Source organism: Erithacus rubecula, assembly GCF_903797595.1.
Source record: "Erithacus rubecula genome assembly, chromosome: 17".
In the NCBI taxonomy this organism is placed as follows: Eukaryota; Metazoa; Chordata; class Aves; order Passeriformes; family Muscicapidae; genus Erithacus; species Erithacus rubecula.
The window spans coordinates 9,412,033-9,431,674 of NC_136669.1; the positions used below are offsets into that span (position 1 = coordinate 9,412,033).

Below are 19,642 nucleotides of genomic sequence, written 5' to 3' on the forward strand. Positions count from 1 at the left end.
CGGGTAACGGTGCCGATGCCGAGAGCAGGGGGCGAGCACAGCAATCGCCGCCCGGGGTTTCCCCGGTGCCGAGCGCAGGAGGCGAGCACAGCACTGCCGCCCGGGGTGTCCCCGGTGCCGCGGGCCGGCTGTGGAGCTCCGGGCCGGCTGTGCGCCTGCTCGGGCGGGCGGACGTGGCGGCGGCGGGTTGGCCGGCGGAGCGGCCGCCCCGCCCGGCCCGGCGCGCCTCACGGGCGGCCGGTGGGAGACGTGTGCGAGCGGGAGCGGCCCGGGGCCCGCGGCCCTGCCCCCCTCGGCCGGGCCATGTCGGTGTGCGGCGGCCCCGGCGACGCGGCCGCCCCGCGGCTGCGGCCCCGCGCTGCCCTAATGGCGCGGCGGCCCGAGCTGCTGTGCGGCGCGGCCATCGTGCTGGGCTGCGCCTTCCTCGTCGCCCTCAAAGTCACCTGCAGGTACCGGCGGGGGAGGGGGCGGGCCCGGGGCTCGGCGAGGGGGGAGCAGCCGCCGGCCCGCCGCCGTCCCCAGAAGCGGTGCTGCTCCGGGGCCTGGGGCAGAGCCGCCGGCGGGACCCGGCGGGCCGGGGTCGCCCTGTACCGCTGTGTGCCCGCTGAGGCCGGGCCGCGTTGGGCAGGGGTATACCCGCCTGGGGGACGGATTCTCTGCCCGGGCTCCACCACGTGCTGTCCCCAGGGCAACTACGTGTCGGGGGACGCCGTGTCCCCCTCAGGGGGATGGCAGCAGGGCCGCGGGGCGGGCGGGGGCGATAAGAACGTGGGTGGGGAGGGAACGGAGTTTTTTAAAACAAGACATTAGCCCATGGGGGTGTCGTGCTGTGGCGGCGGATCCGCGGGGCCACCCGCTCCTAAGAGCTAAGTTGGGATATGCAGGGCAGTGTCTGAGGGTGAGCCAGGCTCTGCTCGGTGGGGCCCAGGAATGGGACAGGAGGAACGGGCAGGAACTGATGGCCAGGAATTTCCACCTGAACACGAGAAGAACTTCTTCCCTGCGAGTGACCGAGCACTGGAACAGAATGTCCAGAGAAGCTCTGGAATCTCCCTCGCTGGAGATGTTCCAGAACCGTCTGGACACAATCCTGTGCCATGTGCTCTGGAATGACCCTGCCTGAGGGGGGAGGTGAAACCAAAGGACCTGCTGTGGTTCCCGCCAGCCCGACCCATTCTGTAGCCCTGTGACCGGCACGTTGTTGGGATGGAGCTGCTTTTGCTCCTCTCCAGAGGTGACCGGGACCTCTCGCTGCTGCAGAAGGGCCGAGGGGCTCTGGGCTGCAGCCCTGCCCTCAGCGGCGGCGGCGGCCAAAGCAGTGTGCCTGGCTCATGTGTTGTCATCACCCCTTTGCCTGCACCTGCTTCGGACAGAAATGTTCCGTGGTTTCCCTGCCTGTGTGGTGGTGTTCTTCTTGGGAGCTGGAACTTCCTTCTTTGCGAAGGGCTCTCCAGTTCCTGTTTGTCCAGAGCTGGTGTACGTGGAGCCGGGAGTGTTTGTACTGGAGGGGCAGGGAGGGCCGGCAATGAAAGGTGAGCACGGGCTGCTTCTAGAGCCTAAACCAGAGCCCAAATTTTCTGGATGGGTTTTAGGTCAAGGTGACTGTTACGTGCTCCAGGTCATGCCATACTAATTTTGAGATTAGGAGAAGGATACAAGGTACTGATTATGTCCCTGTTCCACAGCATCTGACAAATTTTTGTTCCATGAAACACTTGATTCATGGTAATGCTTCTGAAAAATTCTAAGGCCTTCTTTGCTTTCCTGTCCACAAAGGAAATACTACTTGAATGAGGGTGAATTTTAAGTCTATGAATGAGTAGATGTGCCTCCATTCCAGGAGACTGTATTTCACAGTGACCAGTTAATGTAGATAAAATTGTAAAGCTCTTGCCATATTTCAGAACATATGGTGAAGGATTTCTGAACATAATCACCTCCCTGGTGTTACATTACTAAGAAATTAATACTTCTTTTCATACTTGCAGTGATGCTTCCTGATCTCCTCTGTTTAAAATCTGCATATTCCTCTTATTTTACTGCTAGTAAAAGTTCACAGATGGAATGTGATTGGAATGTGGTTCTCACCACCCTGTGATCTAGAAGTTTGATTAAAGGGATTTGGCTCTTCAAGTTGTAGTTAAATAGATAAACTAATATCAAATAGGTGTTCCCTGTTTGGTTGCTCTCAGAAATACAGAAAATTCAGGTGTAAAAATTGTGCAATTGGGAGCATGGTTAATTCCACATGCTAACTATAAGTACAGGACATAGTTTCTCACCACATGTCAGTGGGATTTACAGCACCGGGGCATATGTACTACCATTGCTCTTACAATCTATAACTTTGATCAATGGATAAGAAGTACTGAAAGAGAAAATTCCTATACTACAAGGCAATCCATTAGTGGCATTTGAAGTCTTGTGGGTTTATAGGGACTCAAGAGTAGCCAAATGAGACCTGACCTAGCAGTCAGACCTAGCCTAGGGTTGTTACTGAAAGCCTGTGGTCTAGCACCAGAATTATTTCTGGAATTATGCAAATATCTTTGAGACAACCCCACTCTCAGGACTGTGCAATCAAAGGGACTGCCTGTCCTGTTGATACTTGCAGGTGCTTCCCTTTATTACCAGGGTGTTATCTTGGAATGTTTAAGTTTTTGTAGGCTCTGGCAGCAGCTAAGTAACACAATCAGTGTTTTAATCAGCAATTTGTGATTATTATGTTTGTGTAATAATTTCTTACGTAATACTCAGTTTATATGTGTCTAAATTACAGGGGTTTTCTTAAGGAAATAAATCAAGTATTCTATTATGTATTTGGTATTGCAGAGGAAGACACTACTCAGCAAGTCTTCTTAAGGAGCTGTTAGCTATTGATTTATTATGTTTTGGTTTTTAATAATTATTGGGGTTTTTATCATATTTGAAGGTAGTCTTGTAGTTTATGACTCATTGATGTCACAGGATTTCTGCTGATGTGTTCTACCCATTCTTGCAATTTGGAGCCAATTCATTATCTAATTTTTAAGTCTTATGCTGTAATTCTTGAACCAATCATCCTCTTTCAGTTCAATTCAGTGGAGGAAGCAGAGGTTTTAGACATACTGAAGTTGTCTGTTTTCATTAAACTAGATGGAGAGGTGAAATTCTAGCTGCTGTCTGTAAGTGTTGTGCTTTCAGCAGCTGATCAGCCTGTGTGCCAGAGCTCCCTGGAGCTGTGTCCTGCCCAGCTGGCAGGCAGAAATCATGGCAAGAAGCTGCAGTTTGGATTAGCATGGGGTGCAGGAATGGCAGGGAGCCAGAGGTGTTGGTTGTGAGGTGGTTGAAGAACTTAAGGGTTGAGAAGGAGGTGCTGAGTTGGTGGATGGGGGAGAAGGGAAGGAATGCAGGTAGAAGTCCATAGAAGAACATAGGTTTTTGATAGTGTAAAAACATAATGTTGTGACTGGAGGAATTAATGAATTATAAACAAGAGGAACCATTTAATATTTTTTAAAGTTTGATTTTGCAGATTTGATTTTGAAGCAGTTTTCTCTTATATACAAATTAAGATTGTCCATAACTTGTGATATTATACCAGGACAATTCTAAAATGTTAAAGCTTAAGTGAATAGCCTGGAAATGAGAGAAAAGCTACAATACACGTTTTTGCTGTATTATAAAGACAAAGGTACTTCTTAAAAACCAAATGGATTGTAAAGTTTGAAAGTGTGGCAGAGTTTTTAGAAGGTTGCTTAATATATGAATTTGACAGTGTCCAGGGGTCAATCATTTTATCACAACTACTGAAGTTTTAACCTGCGAAGGATCAAATATCAGATAATATGCATTTTGTATTAGTTTTTTATTGCAACAAAGTAAAGAAATGCACAGTCTTTCTAAAAACTTTCAGTCCCATTATGAACCATAGCAAAATTGAGCATGATAGTGTCCAGTTTTCAGTCTGGCTTACTGTAATGTAAATATAGCTAGTGAAAAATATAAAAATGAAGACAATATAAAAAGAGAGTATGATCATTCCACTTGCATTTAGAGCAGATATTGCTATAGCAATTTCTGAACACCTCAGAAGTCCCAAATTCTGGATTGTTTGATTGCTGATTGGATAGAAAGGGTTTCTTGTATATTTGGTTTCTGTTCTTCTTACTTATTGGCCAATCTAATTTCTCTTTTAAAACTTCATCTGTCATAATCTCTTTAAATTTAGACTCTCTATTAGTTGATACTGTCCTTGCATTGTTGTACCCTGAACACTTTGCATAAGTAAAATGCTCTGATAAGTAAAATAAACTAGTGCACATTTATATTTATTTTGCTAATACAATATAAAAGAATGGAAGTATAGAATACTGGAAAAGAAAGCATAAGGTAGGGTAATAGGCTCTGTTTATATAAGCAATGCATCACAAGATTTTGACTGGTATCTCTTTTCTTATCAGGGTGCTGTTACCTAAAGTACAGGTGTTAAAAGAGGATAAGGCCAGGGAAGAAATGAAAAGAAATCACTCTTCCTGGTAATTTTAAGCTCTACAGCAACCAACCATAAGAGTGTGAGCTAACATACCCATAAAGACAGTGCATGGTATCAGAGTGTGACTTTCAAAGCTTGTGAAGGGTCATCTTTAGATTTTTGTAATATTTTGTAAAACTAACTCAGATAACATAAATGGTAGTCATTTTGTATCAATTTTTAAAGTTTTGTCATTGCATGACTTTTGCTAAGAACAACACTTAGTGTTCTGGGCACACTTTTTTACCTGCTGCTGTACAGTCTCAATAACCACTCTCAATTTTCTTCCCGCAGCCGAGCAAAAGATGTGACAATGGCAGCAAAGCTTCCAGTGAATTTTTTCTCCACAAGATCTCCAGTCATTGATCTTTTCCGGGGGCAGTTAGACTATGCAGATCAGCTGCGGCAGGACTCAGAAATTGTGCTGTATTTCTTCTACGCGCCGTGGTGCGGGCAGTCCATTGCAGCAAGAGAAGAAATAGAACACGTGGCCAGCAGATTGGCAGACCAGGTAACTCCAGAGAAGATACCAATAAATACAACCTGGTAGCTTTTCAGAGTTCAAGCTGATGCTGATTGTTGTCTTCTCATGAGAAACAGTATGACTTGAATGCTCACATTTTAGGGAAACTCATCAGTCACCTTAATTTTAATTTAGCATACAGAGTGGTAGAATAAATGGAGATCACCTGTGATTCCTGCTCAATTGTCTGTTATTTCTGCTTTTGAATGGGGAATCCTACAAGTTTCTTGTTGTAAAACGTTTTCAGATTTATTCACCTGCCTTCAGACAGAAATTCCATGGAATTTGCTTCCAGTTCTGGGTTCCTTGGAGACACTGGTAATCACATAAAGATTGTAACCACAGCACTGCTTTCAAACAGTTGGGTGCCTGTGAACGCTTTACAGGTGCAGCTGTCCTAAATCTCTAGTTGTTGAGCTCCATTCTGCAGAAAAATAATTAATATGAGTTATGATTAAATTAATAAATTTGAAGGATTTAGATTAAGAAGCAAAAAAGCTAAAAAAAATAGTGACCAAAAGGATTGTTGTTGCAAAATGACAAAAAAAGAATTAAAAAAAAAAAAGTCTGTCTGTGACAGATATGGAATACTGAGTTGAAAAGGCCATGAAAATATCAGATTAAATGGATTGGAAAAAGTACATCAAGTACATCTTAGATAAAGTAGGTCACAGTAATATACTTTGTTAGCTGTGAATTTTTACCTGCTTTGCAGGTGCTGTTTGTGGCTGTAAATTGCTGGTGGAACCAGGGGAAATGCAGGAAGCAGAAGCATTTCTTTTATTTTCCCGTGATACACTTGTACCATCGGAGGTAAGACTTCATATATACAGTCTAGGCTTTTTATTGTTGTTTTGGGAAACAGAGGAATCATATAAAGTGCTGCATTTTGAAAATGTTTAATTTCTGGCTTCAGTAAATAGTTTTTGGGTAGATTATAGGTGAACTCATCCTGTATGCTACTCAAGTAGGACTGTTAAATGACAGTCAGTTAAATGACATGCTGGGCAATTCTTCATCCTTATGGAAAATTTGGGTTGCCTGTACATCTTCTGGAAGTTCTGCCTTCAGTGAAAATAATTCAGAGTTACATATTAATTTCAGATGTCTGCTTGCTCTGTGGATGGACTATAACAACTGGTCCTAAGTTATGACAGCATTAAAGAATGTACCTAAGGGCTGTTGAAGTTAGTGAAATTTAAATGCGCATTTAAATAGCATTACATACTGAAGACCTTGTTCTAATTTTGAACTTTGCATTCACTTTTCCTCCAAAGCTAAGATATCATGGTGTAAAATTTTATATAACCTCACTTTTATTTTTTAGTATTTGTATGTATTATTCTTTTTTTCCCTCTGTGTGGAACAGAAAGTAATGAAACACAGTTTCTAACACTACATAAAAGCATTTATCCCTTGTATTTTACTTCTTATTTTGCTAATCTTGAACTACAGCTCTCTTTCATTACAGAGGCTGATTTTGTTTTTTGGGAGGAATTTTATTGAGGAGGAACAGTCTTGGTCTTTGTTAGCTGTACTTGTAGTAGACACGAGACACTGGCATGATTTGAACTGTAGTGAACGTACCCTACAATCCTGCTTGGATGTACATTGACTGAAACTTACTTGACCTTGAAATTACAATACAGTAGATGGATGCACTTGGTATCATCAGTAACCTTAAACAGAGTTGTAATAAGATGAGGTGTAAATCCCTATTGATACTTCATAAAATCTTGAAGGGCAGTGTATCCCTCAGGCCTGAGGTACTAAACGTCACATGTGGTTCCCTGGGCATATTGCGCAGTGAAATTACTGTGAAAACAGAGGTTTGTGATAAACTGATGTAGGCTATAGAATGATCTAGTGAGCTCTAGAAGACCATTTTGAAGCACCTCAATACAGGTGTCTCAGTGTGAGTTGGGTATTTTCTTGTGTGTATGTACAAGCTATATTAAAAATGCATCACGTCAAATTCTTCAATGGAAATGGACTAATTCTTTATGCTCTTTGTGTTTGATTTCATTTGGGACAGTGATGCTTTGTCCAGTGATAATTAGGAGGAATTTGCAGCTGCAAGCCCTAGCCCACCTTATGTTTTAGCACTGCCTAATGTTGTGTGAGCTGTTTTATCTGATGGCTGGGGGGGAAGCTGGAGCTTTGCTGAGTTTGTTCATCAGCAGTGTAACTGAATTTGTCCCTGCTTTACTGATTGCTGCTCATAAAAGCCTGTGTAAAAATATTGCACCTTTTCAGATTGATACAGTTTGAAACACTGAAAAAACAAGGGAAAATAGTGACTTTTTCAGATCTGTGTTTTTAAGTGTGTTTACTTCAGAAAAAGTGGAAAGATACATACATAATCATGTAATTTATATGTGAGTTTTACAAAGTTCTTTAATGGGACTCAGAAGTGGTCTTCATCCCTCCATTCTCACCAGTGCTGCCCCTTCCACAGATACTCTGGTGCTTCCCTCTGGTAACACAACTCCCTCCCTTACAGAGCCACTGGTAAAACACAGAGAGCAATTCCCTAGAGGCTGAGCATGCTGTCTATGTAACTCCTATCTACCACCCCCAGGAGGGACTCTCTACTGTTAATTTAAGTCTTAATGTTCTATTATTTTTTTTGGTACTAGTTTTGGACCAATTGAATACAAAGGCCCTATGAGTGCTGTTTATATTGAAAAGTTTGTTCGCCGGGTGATGACACCACTACTCTACATCTCGTCTCGATCAAAATTACTAGATTTCCTCTCAAATTATGAGGTATTTGTCTCTCTTCTCTAGCTTTACCACTGTGGTTCAGAAAGAGTTTGACTTGTTCAAGGATTAAATTTGATCTGCTCCAAAATACTAGTTTATTTTCAGGATCCTGAAATCAGTGCCCTATAAATTAGTTAAAATCATAAGAATTTGAAATGACAAATTCATAATGTTGATTCCCTGTATAGTTAATATTATGATTTTAGTGATGCTCTTACTTTACATTATTTTAGTATGTAGAGACAACAGTCAAAGTTGTTACTTCGCTAAATTGTAACATACAAACAAAAAAGGGAGAAAACTTTTCACATAAATCTTGCAGTCTAAGTTGGGACAGCATTTGAGAAATATATAATCATTACTTTAACTTTTAAAGAATCATAAGCTTTTCTAGTAGGATAAGTTTTTAAGTGAAAACAAGTGTGAAACCAGTTGAAGCAAGGGTACCTAATCACTTTGTATGCAGTAACTTGATGATTTTAATCCATTGGTACGAGGTATTTTATTCATTTTGGTGTCTTGTGTTCAGGGGTGCCAAGAATGGTATCAATACTGGTGGAATAGTAACTTCTAGCTAGACAGAATGTGCCATTTAAAATCCCTTTGTAACTGTTCATTTCATTCTTGTAGTGCACAGTGCAGAAGTATCATAATCCTACTAAAGCCCAAGCTATTAAAGCACTGTGGAAATTCTGATCAACAAATCAGTGCTGTGGCAGTGGGCACAATATGGGAGGGACCCTCCAGTGTCTGGGGCTGGAGCAGATGCTGTGTGAGTGATGCACAGGCAGTGCCTGGTTCTGCTGCAGAGTGGAGCATGACCTGTGCTGGTCAGTGTAGGAGACACACACTGGGAGTTCCCCTGGGTCTTGGCTGTGCTGCTCACACCAGGATCTACTGCTGGGTTTGGTTTGCCAGTGTTTCAAGTGGGGACTGTGGGTTGGGAGTAGTGAGTTGTGGTCTGTCTCTGATGCTGATACTTTCTGTGATCACAGGCAATTCTGTTGTTCTTCCATTGCTTTGCTGTTCTAAAATTCTAAAACATTTCTTTGCCTCTTAGAGAGATTTGAAGAAAGCCATGCTTGGTGTTTGGTTTGTGTTGTGTTATTTCTTGGTAGACTGCAGAAGGTAACTAATGAGCATATTGTCATTAAGCTTAAATTTGCTTTACACTAAGAGGTACATTTCCACTGGAAAAAGACTAAGATGAAAGACAAATTTAGGGGGCAACAAACAAATACCGCTTAACAGTTGAACAGATATTTTTGTTTCTGCATTCAGACTTTCCTGTGCTTGAAATTCTGTGGCTCCAAGTGCTGAGTTGCTGTTTGTGTTCAGCATTTGTTGGATCTTTTTTTTTATTCTGAAATGGCCCAAGAACAGAGGCTGTTCTGCTGTGTTGCCTTGCAGTCCTTCATGCCTGAGGTTCTGTCCCAGACCATGCCTCCAGGTGCTCAGTGTCTTTCTTGCCTTTGTAAAGTTATACAGGAGGGGAAGGAGGGGATACAAAAGTAACAGATACAGATAAGATGAAAGAAACAGAATTGTTTATGAATATGGATATAGAGAAAACCATAGACACAAAGGAAAAGTTAGTTTTAAACTAGAGATAGGTTGTTCCATCACTTCAGTCAGAAATAGGAACATTTTACAATATTTTCCATGCAAGTTGAGAAATCGATACCTTTTGTAGGAGAAGATACAATCTAGGGGTTAGTCCTGTGTTTAAGAAGTGAGAAAGTTTGGGCAATAGAGTAGATTATGGGAAATTGGGAAATGGGAAATGAGTTGCTATTTTGAGACCCTTGGCTACTGTCTTCCTCTGAGTTTTGATCTTCTCTGTATAAAAAATATTAATTTTTAGCAGAAGGGAAAGGACAGAAGACTGTCAAAGATTGCTGTTTGGCACTTTGGCTACTGTCTGCTTGTGGATCATTATTTTTGATTTCACTGAAGAGCTAATTAATTTCAACCTCAAAATAATTGGAAAAATATTTATCATCACTATCTAATTTTCAGTCCTGTGTTCTGATAGGAAATGGGTTCTGCAAACTAGAAGAAATAGTTATGAACAGAATCCAGTTAAATGTGAAAACAGGTGGTGTTTGTTACTTGTCTTAGTTCCTCGGCCCAATCTCGAATGTCATGACATGCTGTGCTGCTCTCACTAGAGGGTGCTCAATCCCCGTAAAAAAAAAGCTAAACCTGGTTGAAGACTCCAAAGTTGAGATCCTGCATTCCCTGATATTTGAGGTTGGTTTCTTAGGGGTTGTGGAAAGATACCAGTGTAAAACTAGAAATTGGTAAGAATTAATTTTTGAGAGCAAGGAAAATGTGCCATTTGGAAAGCAGTTAAAATCTTGGAATGTTAAGAAAATCTCTGTTCATTCTTTAAGTTTCCATGAACTTGCTCTTTGGTAATTGTTGAGCTGCTTGGTAAATCTGTTACTTGATTTAGTTGCATCCCACATCACTTTCCATTTCTGTGGTGTAGAGACCAAGCAAGAAACAGGCTTCACTACAGTTAATGATTTTGTATTTCCATATATGAGTTTCATCAGGAGATAGCACTAAAAGTCTTCACTGGCATCCTCAGACGTGCTCCAAAGCCCATCCTACATGGTTTGAAACAGGGACTGAAAATCCCAGGGAAAGAAAAGCTCCAGCAAGCTCCACTCTAGCAATGCTTCCTAATGCTCCTGAGCACTCCTGTGGCACGTGTCAGTGTTTATTCCTCAGACTTCAGACAGCAGCAGCTTTAGCTGATTTCTCCTAAGTGCTCACCTGAAGATGGGTACCCAGTACTGCACATGGTGGTTGCCTGGAAGCAGCTGCTCTTCAGTAGCAGGTTGGATGTTGATGTCCTCCTAAACTGTTTGTTGGCAGTTGTTACTGAGTTTTGGAGGGTCTTACATGAAAGAAGGTGGGAGTTGTAGCTGCCCAGTGCCTCCTGGCCCACTTATATTCCAAACCAAGAACCTCTTGTTCACATGGAGATACTTCTTCTGTGAGACTTGTACAGAGCAAGAATTGTTGTTTATTGCAATACATGGAAGCATTCAGTCTTGTTTAAAACTTCATTCTTACAGACAGGAAAATTTTCTTGGTACTAGAGAAGAAATGCAAGGCATTTTAGTTCATTTCTTCATGTATATAATTGCACCTTGTAGCAGGGCAAAAACTTTAACTGGTCTAGGGTGATGATTAAAAGGACATTAGTTAACCAGATTACTGATTAGGCATAGAGCATTAGTAAATACTAGTATATATAATAGTGTAGTGTATATTAGTATATACCAGCATATATTCTCCAGCTTTTTTTAATTGAAAAAACGCTTTACAAAAATTATCTTTGGGAAATACTATTCACAGTCTGGAAATCTTCTTTAGCTTCTGTCAGTGTAAAGCCAGAACTGGCAGTCTGAATCAGAATGTTGCCTTTTAAATAATGCTTCTAACTTCTGGCTTCCTGCCACATTTTACTGTCACTTTTGACTCTCCTTTCATTCACAGTTTGGTGTCCTAAATTCACTTGGTACAGGCTTAGTATTCAAAAATGGTCCTAAGAAATGGGAAGCTAAAATTTTGATAATCTTAGCTGTCTCCTTATTTTGGTTCAGTTGTATGCATTCAAAGTTTTTTATAAGGGTTTGTTTCTTTTTATTGTCTTAGTTTGGACTTAAGAGAAAAAAATGAACATTAATAACTAACCTATATGTTTAAAAAAGAACACTGACTGCTATTATTTTGCTGTGGTTTTTTGCTACTATTTTATTTCTGGTTTTATTTTCTTGGTAATTATTGTTGCATAATTTTCCCTAATTGCTTGTAATTAATTTTTATTACTGATAATTTTCTTGGAGTATTTAATGAAGAAACTTTATGTGCAAGGGGTTTATACTTAGCATTCATCCATGAAAGAATTCCTGCCTAAAAAGAGAAGTCATGAGCTGGAATGGGCAATGTTGTTATTGGTGAACATCTTTAGATTGTTAATTCATACTGAATTAGATCAGTGTGTTAGACTGATATGAATAACTGAATTAATATTATTAATAATTGGTAAAATGTATGGTCATGTTTTAAAAAGGAGTTAAAATTTTATATGTAGAACTCAAAGAGGACAAAAAAACTCATGTGCCACGTGAGTCTGGAATCTTCTGTTCCACAGCAGACCCTGGAGTGCTCTTGCTTTGTGTGTCAAATGCCTTCAGTATGCACTGGTGCAGATGAGAAACAAATAACACCAAATGCCATCATTTATTCTGTCCTGAAAGTTTATTCAGCCAGTTTGAATGATGAGTCAAAAACATAATTAATAGTAATTTTTAATGTATTATATTTTGAAAAATGTAAAATTAGAGCTTAACTGAAATATTGGAACAAGAAAAATCCAGTGAGTGTACCTCTTTTTTCCAAGTTAGCATCTCCCAGGTTCTCTCCTGAATTTAATAGGAAGTCATTCACCTGGAAAAATCAGTAGGCCTGTTCTGGGATGAGTCTTAAATTTAGAAGTGTCTATCTGGCAATTTGAAGAGTTTTGTGGATATGCAGATGGGATATGGAGTTCTCCAGATCTTTGTACAGTTGGTCTCTCACTGACTCTTGCAGGATATACTGAAAGAATTTACAGTGACTAGCTTAAAGATGGGGTGATCACTTATCTTAGTAGTTCAAGTATTCACTCACAAAATATGTGAATTAATATGAAAATACTAATTATGTGCAACATAAGCAATTAAAGTGTTACTGCTTAAGCCCTTTATACTCTGAAAAATTATATTTTATATTCCAGTTCTCAAAGAAATGTTTATTATGCATATGGTTCTTATCTTGGTGCTGAAACTGGTTCAAAATATAGTGGCAAAGCAAGTATTAATTGGTTTTGGTGAACTTCAACATGGGAAACACACCATTAGAAACTTAGCATCCATAAAGCCCCTCTCTCTTAATAAACTTTTGAATGACAGTTTCATTGTTTGAATGAAAACTGATTTCAATTCAGTCTTCTAATATTAAAATTTTTGTTGCAGCATAAAGTGACTGCTCTTCAGTAAACATTGTTGTCTTTTAAGAGTCTGTTGTGTTTACTGTAGTCCTATATATTTATACTGGAAAATAGCTTAATTGACTCTTCTTATTGTTTCAGCCTGGAGTTGTGGGATTTTTTGAGTTCAATGCTTCACCTCAACCACCTGGTTATTTAACATTCTTCACATCAGCATTACATTCATTAAAGAAAGGTAAGAGCACCATTTTCATAATTTAAGGTGTCTGTGAATGAGTTCTGTCTGTGCTTCAGTAGTTTTTTACAGTATTTTGTAATTTAGAAATTAATCCCTTCTGAGTGTTCCTTGGTGTTGATCTAACTGTGAGACTTACAGTTGAGGATTTGTTACATAAAAAGCTTATAATGTGATCAGCCTGGATACACCAGGATAGAGTTCCTCAAACCCTGACATGTGTAGCTGCAGTCCATCCAGGACCATAATCAGACTCACAGTTGTTTAAAGTGAATCCAGGAGCCTTTGCCCTGTGCAATGTCAGAGGCATTGGGATGGACTGGGTTGTGTCAGCCCTTGGTCACTGAATTCAGTGATGCTGGAATTACAGAGCTGCAGCAAGGACAACACTACAACAGCTCCTCTTGTTTGCACTGATAATCTAAAATACCAACCCTCTTGTTGGTGTTTAAACATGCAACCTTTGTGATGATTAATACCTCTTTTTTGGGCTGTGAATTTGAGATAGGCCATTCTTAAAGTTAAAAATTAACATGTCAGGAAATGAAGGAGATTCATACTTATTCATTCTTACTCTTACTGTGCCACTGATGTGATAGAGTCTGTTCTATGTTTTGTTCTGTGATTTTCATATTTGTATGTTGTATTGGTTCTTTACAACATAAAGATTAGCAGTCTGTCTTTGTGTACATATTTGTAAATATAGAATTTGTATTTATGAATAATACATATTTACTGTAAATGTACGTCATTTAAACAATGCTCATGCCTTTGCTTTATGTGTATTATCTTGGCTTTTGAGATGCCATAAACCACAGTAAGGTGTATCTGTGATACCAGATTCTATATTTTCTAAGAAAATGGAGAATTTGGATAATTAAGGTTACATAGACAGGACTCTATACCTGGAGTGCAGAAGGGGAACACGTTTGTGCTTCTTGCCATCTTTGTCTGCTGCCTTAATCACCAGTATTGGCAGTTGCTCTGCACAGATTCCTGTGCCTTTACACAGCAGTGTTGTGTGTTGTGGTTTGAGGGTGGTGTTCCAGGGGAGTTCAGTGTGTGTAATTGTATTCAAAACTTGCAAATGTGCTTTCAGATTACCTTGGGACGATCCGCTTTGGAGTGGTCACAGATAAACGTGTGGCAGAGGAGATCTCCCTGGTGCACTCTGGCAGTGTTTATTTGCACAGACATGCCAACACATCTCTTGTGAGTATTGCTTTGTGCTCTAGGGACTCTGATTTGGTACAGGAATGCTCAGGAATCAGAATTAGAAAACTACTTGAATGAGGATATTGACAAAGATTTTGTGGAGGGAGAGTAGGAACAGTGAAAACTTCCATTTTGGCTTAAAGGTATAACATGGCACTGATTAGAATAATCACACAAATAAAATTAATTGAATTTATAATAACAGTTAATCCATGTGCCCTGCTTTTTGAAATGTTAAGGCTAAAAATTCTAACTTTCAGATTCACTATTTGGCATAGACACACTACCCACCCACACTGGCACCACGAGTGTAAACTCTGTGAAGATAGGTATTGTGATGTGCATTTTATTCAATTGAGACAGGGGAAAACAGGGATATTTTGGGTGAAATAGCATAAAACACATTAAAATTAGTTTTTAATGCTAATAATTTAAGATAGATTTGCCTTAATATGTTAAAATTGATCCTAGAACCTCTGAGCAACTTTTATTGTATATTGTCTTTGCAGTCAGGAATGAGAAATACTAGTTTTAAATGTAGCCTTGATGTTTGAGTCTTAAAAGGCTAATTTAAAGTGAGTTAATATGCTGACTGAATAGTGGGAAAAGTGTTCTGACATTCCATAAAATAAAATAAGTGATGATACCAACTACGAGCTCTTTCATTTACAAAGAAAATTTGTACTATTGAGAAAAGTCAAGATTATAAAAATGTAGTAAATGAAAGAGGAGCTTCCGTGGTAGAATCCTTTTTGCTTGTGGATGTTACTATAACCTGATGAGCATTTGTCAGTTTCCCAAAGGGAAAGAGTGTATGAAATGCTGAAGTTTGCTGACACTCACTACATTTAGAAAGAGAGGTGTAGTCACTAGAGTAACAACACGTGCCATACTGAAGAACTGCATTTGTTACTAAATCAACTGAGGACAAAACTATTTTTCCCCCTCCAAGATCTATCCAAAAGACATCATGAACTTCACTGCTGAGAACATTTGCAAGTGGGCCCTGGAAAATCGGGAGATGCTCATACGCTGGCTGAGACCACATGGTGGGAAAAGCCTTCTTCTAAACAATGAACTGAAGAAAGGACCAGCACTTCTCATATTTATACCTTATAATCCCCTAGAAGAAATTCATCCTCTTTTAGATGAAGTAAGTGAAATTTCATTTTTTTACTTCAAAAATACTAAAATTTGTGAGCTGTAGGCAATTGTGACAGGTACCTCATTTTATCTCACTGTTCCAAGTATCTGGTTTTGTTCAAAGCCACTTTCTCAAACCATATCATCACAACTCCCTTACACTGGTTTGCATCTCACACAATGTGCCCTTTGTCTCACTCAACATTTGTTTAGAATAAGCATCCAGCTCTTCCTTGACCTCTCCTTTTTGTGGTGGGTGCAGTGCAAGAGATGCAGATCTTTGCCAGCTGGAAATGAAGATGTGTGTGTCCTGTGCACCCCATTCTGTTTCTCCTCTCTTGTCTTTCCAGAGGTGCTTGTGCAAGGAAGAATGGATCTTTTGTAAAACCAGACAGTATTACTTGAAATACAGCCCAATCGAATTAGTCAGAGCCAATCTGATTTTTTTATCCTGTATGTTCTTTAGTCACCTTCCAGTTTTGTCTTCCTCTGAACTGCCTAGGACAGGAGTCTGTGGTGCAGAAATGAAATAGGGAAACTAACTGGGCCAAAAACTAGTTTTTTGTCCCTGGGCTATTTTTCATCTGAAACTCATAATCCCATTTAGTATAACACAAAGCTGCACATCCCAGTGTGATCTTGTAGCTCTAAACAGTGTAGAACAGAGAAGGATCTATGGAAGACCAAAAGCTGGGCTGAGTTTTTCTAACAGCGCTGACTCTTACTTACATGGCATCTGTGTCCTGCAATGTGTAGTTTCCACAGGGAGTCCTAATGAATATTGCAGTATCTGAAACAATGTTGACATTTCAACATCCCTTTGATAATTTTTACTGTTTCTGTCAAACTGTTCTTCTGTAAGCAGTGTTCTATATTTTGTTTAGTGTGTTACTAAGGATGATAGGAAACTTCCTCTTTTGTTTTTCTTTCTTGCATATTCTGTTACTTGTCTCCCAGAAGGGGAATTCCTTGTATGGCCCATACACGTGCCTTTTTCTCTGCTTGTTTACCCTTGGTTATGAACAGCAAACTGATGATGTAGCAAAGGAATGTTTGCATGGAGGGACAGGTTGTTTTTTTCCTGTTTTCTTTCTTCTCCTGATAAGTTACAATGTGCAGAGTACATTTGGACTATTACAACTATATGCCCCTGGCTGGGAGAATACAAACACTGCTTCAGCACTCTCAGTGATTGTTAAAAAATCTGTGCACAACCTATGCCAGAAGAAAATTCTATTCCCTTTTCATATGGGAATACTTTCATTTATTTTGTCCTCATGTTGGAAAATGAGGGAAATTCAGGAACCTCTGCCCAGTAATGCTTCATGTAGTGAGGTTTAGCCATAAAATGTAGTGTTATTGCACTGTAGTAAGTATGTTGCTTAGAAGACCTTGCAATCAGTGTGGTGGACTGAATAATATTTTAAAGTGACTTTTTTGTTCTGTATATTCAATATTTATGTGCTGAAACATCTGAAAATTTAACTTTGTTATCAAATCAGAGCCTCCTGTAATTTTTTGAAAGAACAAAGGTTAGTCAACTTCATGTTTCTGAAATTCCATCTATTCTGAAATTACATCTAAATTCAAACTCTAATTGCACATAATATTGTTAAACCTGCAACAGATAACTGTATTTGGGTGAACTATGTACAGTTAAGCTTGATTTTTATTTTTTTTCCTCTCTCTTTTATTCCCCTCCATAGATTACCAAAGTGGCCTTGGAATACCACAAGTGTAATAAAAGCCAGGCAGCTGAGCCAGATCTTCAGCACGTAGGAGACTCTGATTCACCAGCTTTTGATTCCTCTGTAACAGATGCACATCTGAAGTTCTCTGAAACATTTCCGATAGCCAAGTACCCGTGCTGTAACACGGTGGTGCTTCCACAGTGGCACTCCATCTCCAGAACTCACAATGTCTGTGAGCTCTGTGTTAACCAGACTCTTGGTGTCAAACCAAATAAAGTCCATGTGCCACACTGTAACTTTTTAGAGATAGAAGCAGCTTTGGACTCTTTCTACCTCCAGGAACATACCTTTTTTCAAGTAATATCAAATACCATAGAATGCAGCAATTTCTTAAGTTTCTATAGTCCCTTTAGCTATTACACTGCATGTTGCAGGACAGTAAACAGGCATTTTTTAAGTCTCATTAGTTCTGAGAAGACCATCTTTCAGACCCCCAAAGTAGCATTTTCTTCCCATGGGAAGAAAGATAACACTCAATTTTCTATTCCTCACATTGAGGATAGGAATTGTTTTATTCCTGACCTTAATATTAGTAGCACGAACATTACTGGTCTGAGCTGCAGGACCAACAAAACCTTGAATCTCTATCTTCTGGATTCAAATCTTTTCTGGATATATGCAGAGAGACTAGGAGCATCAAGATCTACTCATTTTAAGGAATTTGCTGCCATTGTTGACCTGAAAGAGGAAGTGCACTATGTCCTGGACCAGAATCAGTCACTTGTTGGACCTACCCTGGGTACTGTATTCATTTTACAAATGCTTGCATTCAGAAAATTGTGTTTCCAAGCAGGACTGGAAAACTTAATGTGATTTTGAAAAGAGAGACTAGTTTGTGAAGTTAATGCTGTGAATTATAATTTATTTTATTCTATTCAGTAGTTAACTAAGCATTTATGAATGATTCTGTTAACTAGAACATGATCGTGTTCTAAGTGACATAAGAACTAAGTTCCTTATACCGTAAGTAATTTGCTTTATAAGAAGTGAGCCTTAAAATGTGTGATTCTTGACTTCCTAATGCATTGGTGGAATTGGTAAAATCTAAATTAACTTGTGTATGGAAAAAAAATTCTGTTCATCTAGAATACCTGATTACAGAAGACATTTGTATATTAATGGTAATTTTGATGTTTGACAGCTGTTCTGTGTACTAAAATATCAGAATTTTAGGAGATACTGACCACTTAGCAGCAGAGACTTCCCCATCCTCTTGTCTTCTGAAACCAACTTACATTGATATAAATTTATTTTGAAAAGTGTGTCTGTTTTCAAGATAACAGGGTAGAGCTCTGAAGTGGTTGTGGCCAAATCTGCCAATTATTATTTCCCATATGAAGTGGAGCAGAAAAAAAAACAAACCCAGAAGAACAAACAAAAACCCTGACAAAACAACTCAAGGATTGCAGTTCTAACTGATTTTCAAATTTGTGAATAAGACAAAATATTCCTAACCATATGCATTTGCCTGTCATGCTGATGTGCAAAAACTGAGTCTAACTTCAGAAAATACTGGGTTTCCTAATGTTAGCTATGTAAGTAAACATGGAAGAAAATTTGGCTATTAAAATAAATTGCTCAATAACATATATTGTAATTCTTATAGCACCAATTGCATTTCCTTTTTGCCATAAATCTAAGTACAAAAATATGCACAGGATAGAATAAATAGCCATGTTATTTTTAAGGATCACAAGCTGCTCTGTATCCTGTATCTATCCCAACCCCCAGGAAAAACAAACAAAAACCTCAGTGACCATAAAAGGATACTTAGGAAATATTAAGATCTGAATGAAGACATAAAAATTTCCTTCCCCTTTGTGTTTCCAGTACTTTCTGTCTCAAACATTTTTTAGGTCACAGGATTTCCTGAGTATGATGAGGGTTTCTCTGCAGAGTCAGACTCAGTACATTCTGTTCCATCATTTCAACATCCAGAAAACTTTTGGTTCTACATATATTATCAAGGAGTCCCTGATTTATTGGGTTTTGTGCTTTTTATTTTAATTTTGTTTTCATTCCTTAAGATCTTACCTTAGTATTTCATAATATCAAAACAGATTGCTGCTTAATACCCTTGATCTCAGTCTTTACAGATGGTTTCTAGAGATTCAGGAATGTCTTTTAATTAACCCCTTCCTTTCAGTTACTATTTAATCATGCATATATATTCCAAATCTAGAGATCTGAAAAGAAAAAAAGCTTTTTGCCTGGTGTGAGAATTAAATGAAATGCTGAATAGTAAACAAGGAGCTAAATGTACTGCTGTTCACATTTCAGAGATAAACTTGGTGATCTGGTACTTTGTATGTCTGTACAAAAGTGGCAGTTTTACTCGGGCCTACTTTTATGCTGGAAATATGACAAAGCTGTTTCTATTTGATCAAACAATTATTTTTATTATTTTTCATATTTTGCCTTCTGTCTTGATGATTAAATACTCATTATTTTTAATGCACAAAATAATACTTCTCTATTCAAGTTCAAA

General features: G+C 39.2%; 1 protein-coding gene across 6 annotated transcripts in view; it reads left to right on the forward strand.

Annotated features, from left to right (window-relative positions):
* The window catches only part of TXNDC11 (thioredoxin domain containing 11), a 27,330-nt gene continuing 7,688 nt past the window's right edge, over positions 1-19,642 (forward strand). Inside the window, exons 1-9 of one of the 6 annotated variants that reach the window (XM_079320943.1) lie at positions 1-449; positions 4,443-4,517; positions 4,808-5,024; positions 5,752-5,849; positions 7,676-7,805; positions 12,952-13,045; positions 14,145-14,257; positions 15,213-15,413; positions 17,110-17,893. In XM_079320943.1, coding sequence (XP_079177069.1) covers positions 16-449; positions 4,443-4,517; positions 4,808-5,024; positions 5,752-5,849; positions 7,676-7,805; positions 12,952-13,045; positions 14,145-14,257; positions 15,213-15,413; positions 17,110-17,893 — 2,146 coding nt within the window. In that variant the 5' untranslated portion in view covers positions 1-15. Of the gene's footprint in view, positions 450-1,299; positions 1,533-4,442; positions 4,518-4,807; positions 5,025-5,751; positions 5,850-7,675; positions 7,806-12,951; positions 13,046-14,144; positions 14,258-15,212; positions 15,414-17,109; positions 17,894-19,642 lie in introns of those variants that run through there. The other 5 variants (XM_079320946.1, XM_079320944.1, XM_079320947.1 and 2 more) reach the window with 5 other exon arrangements.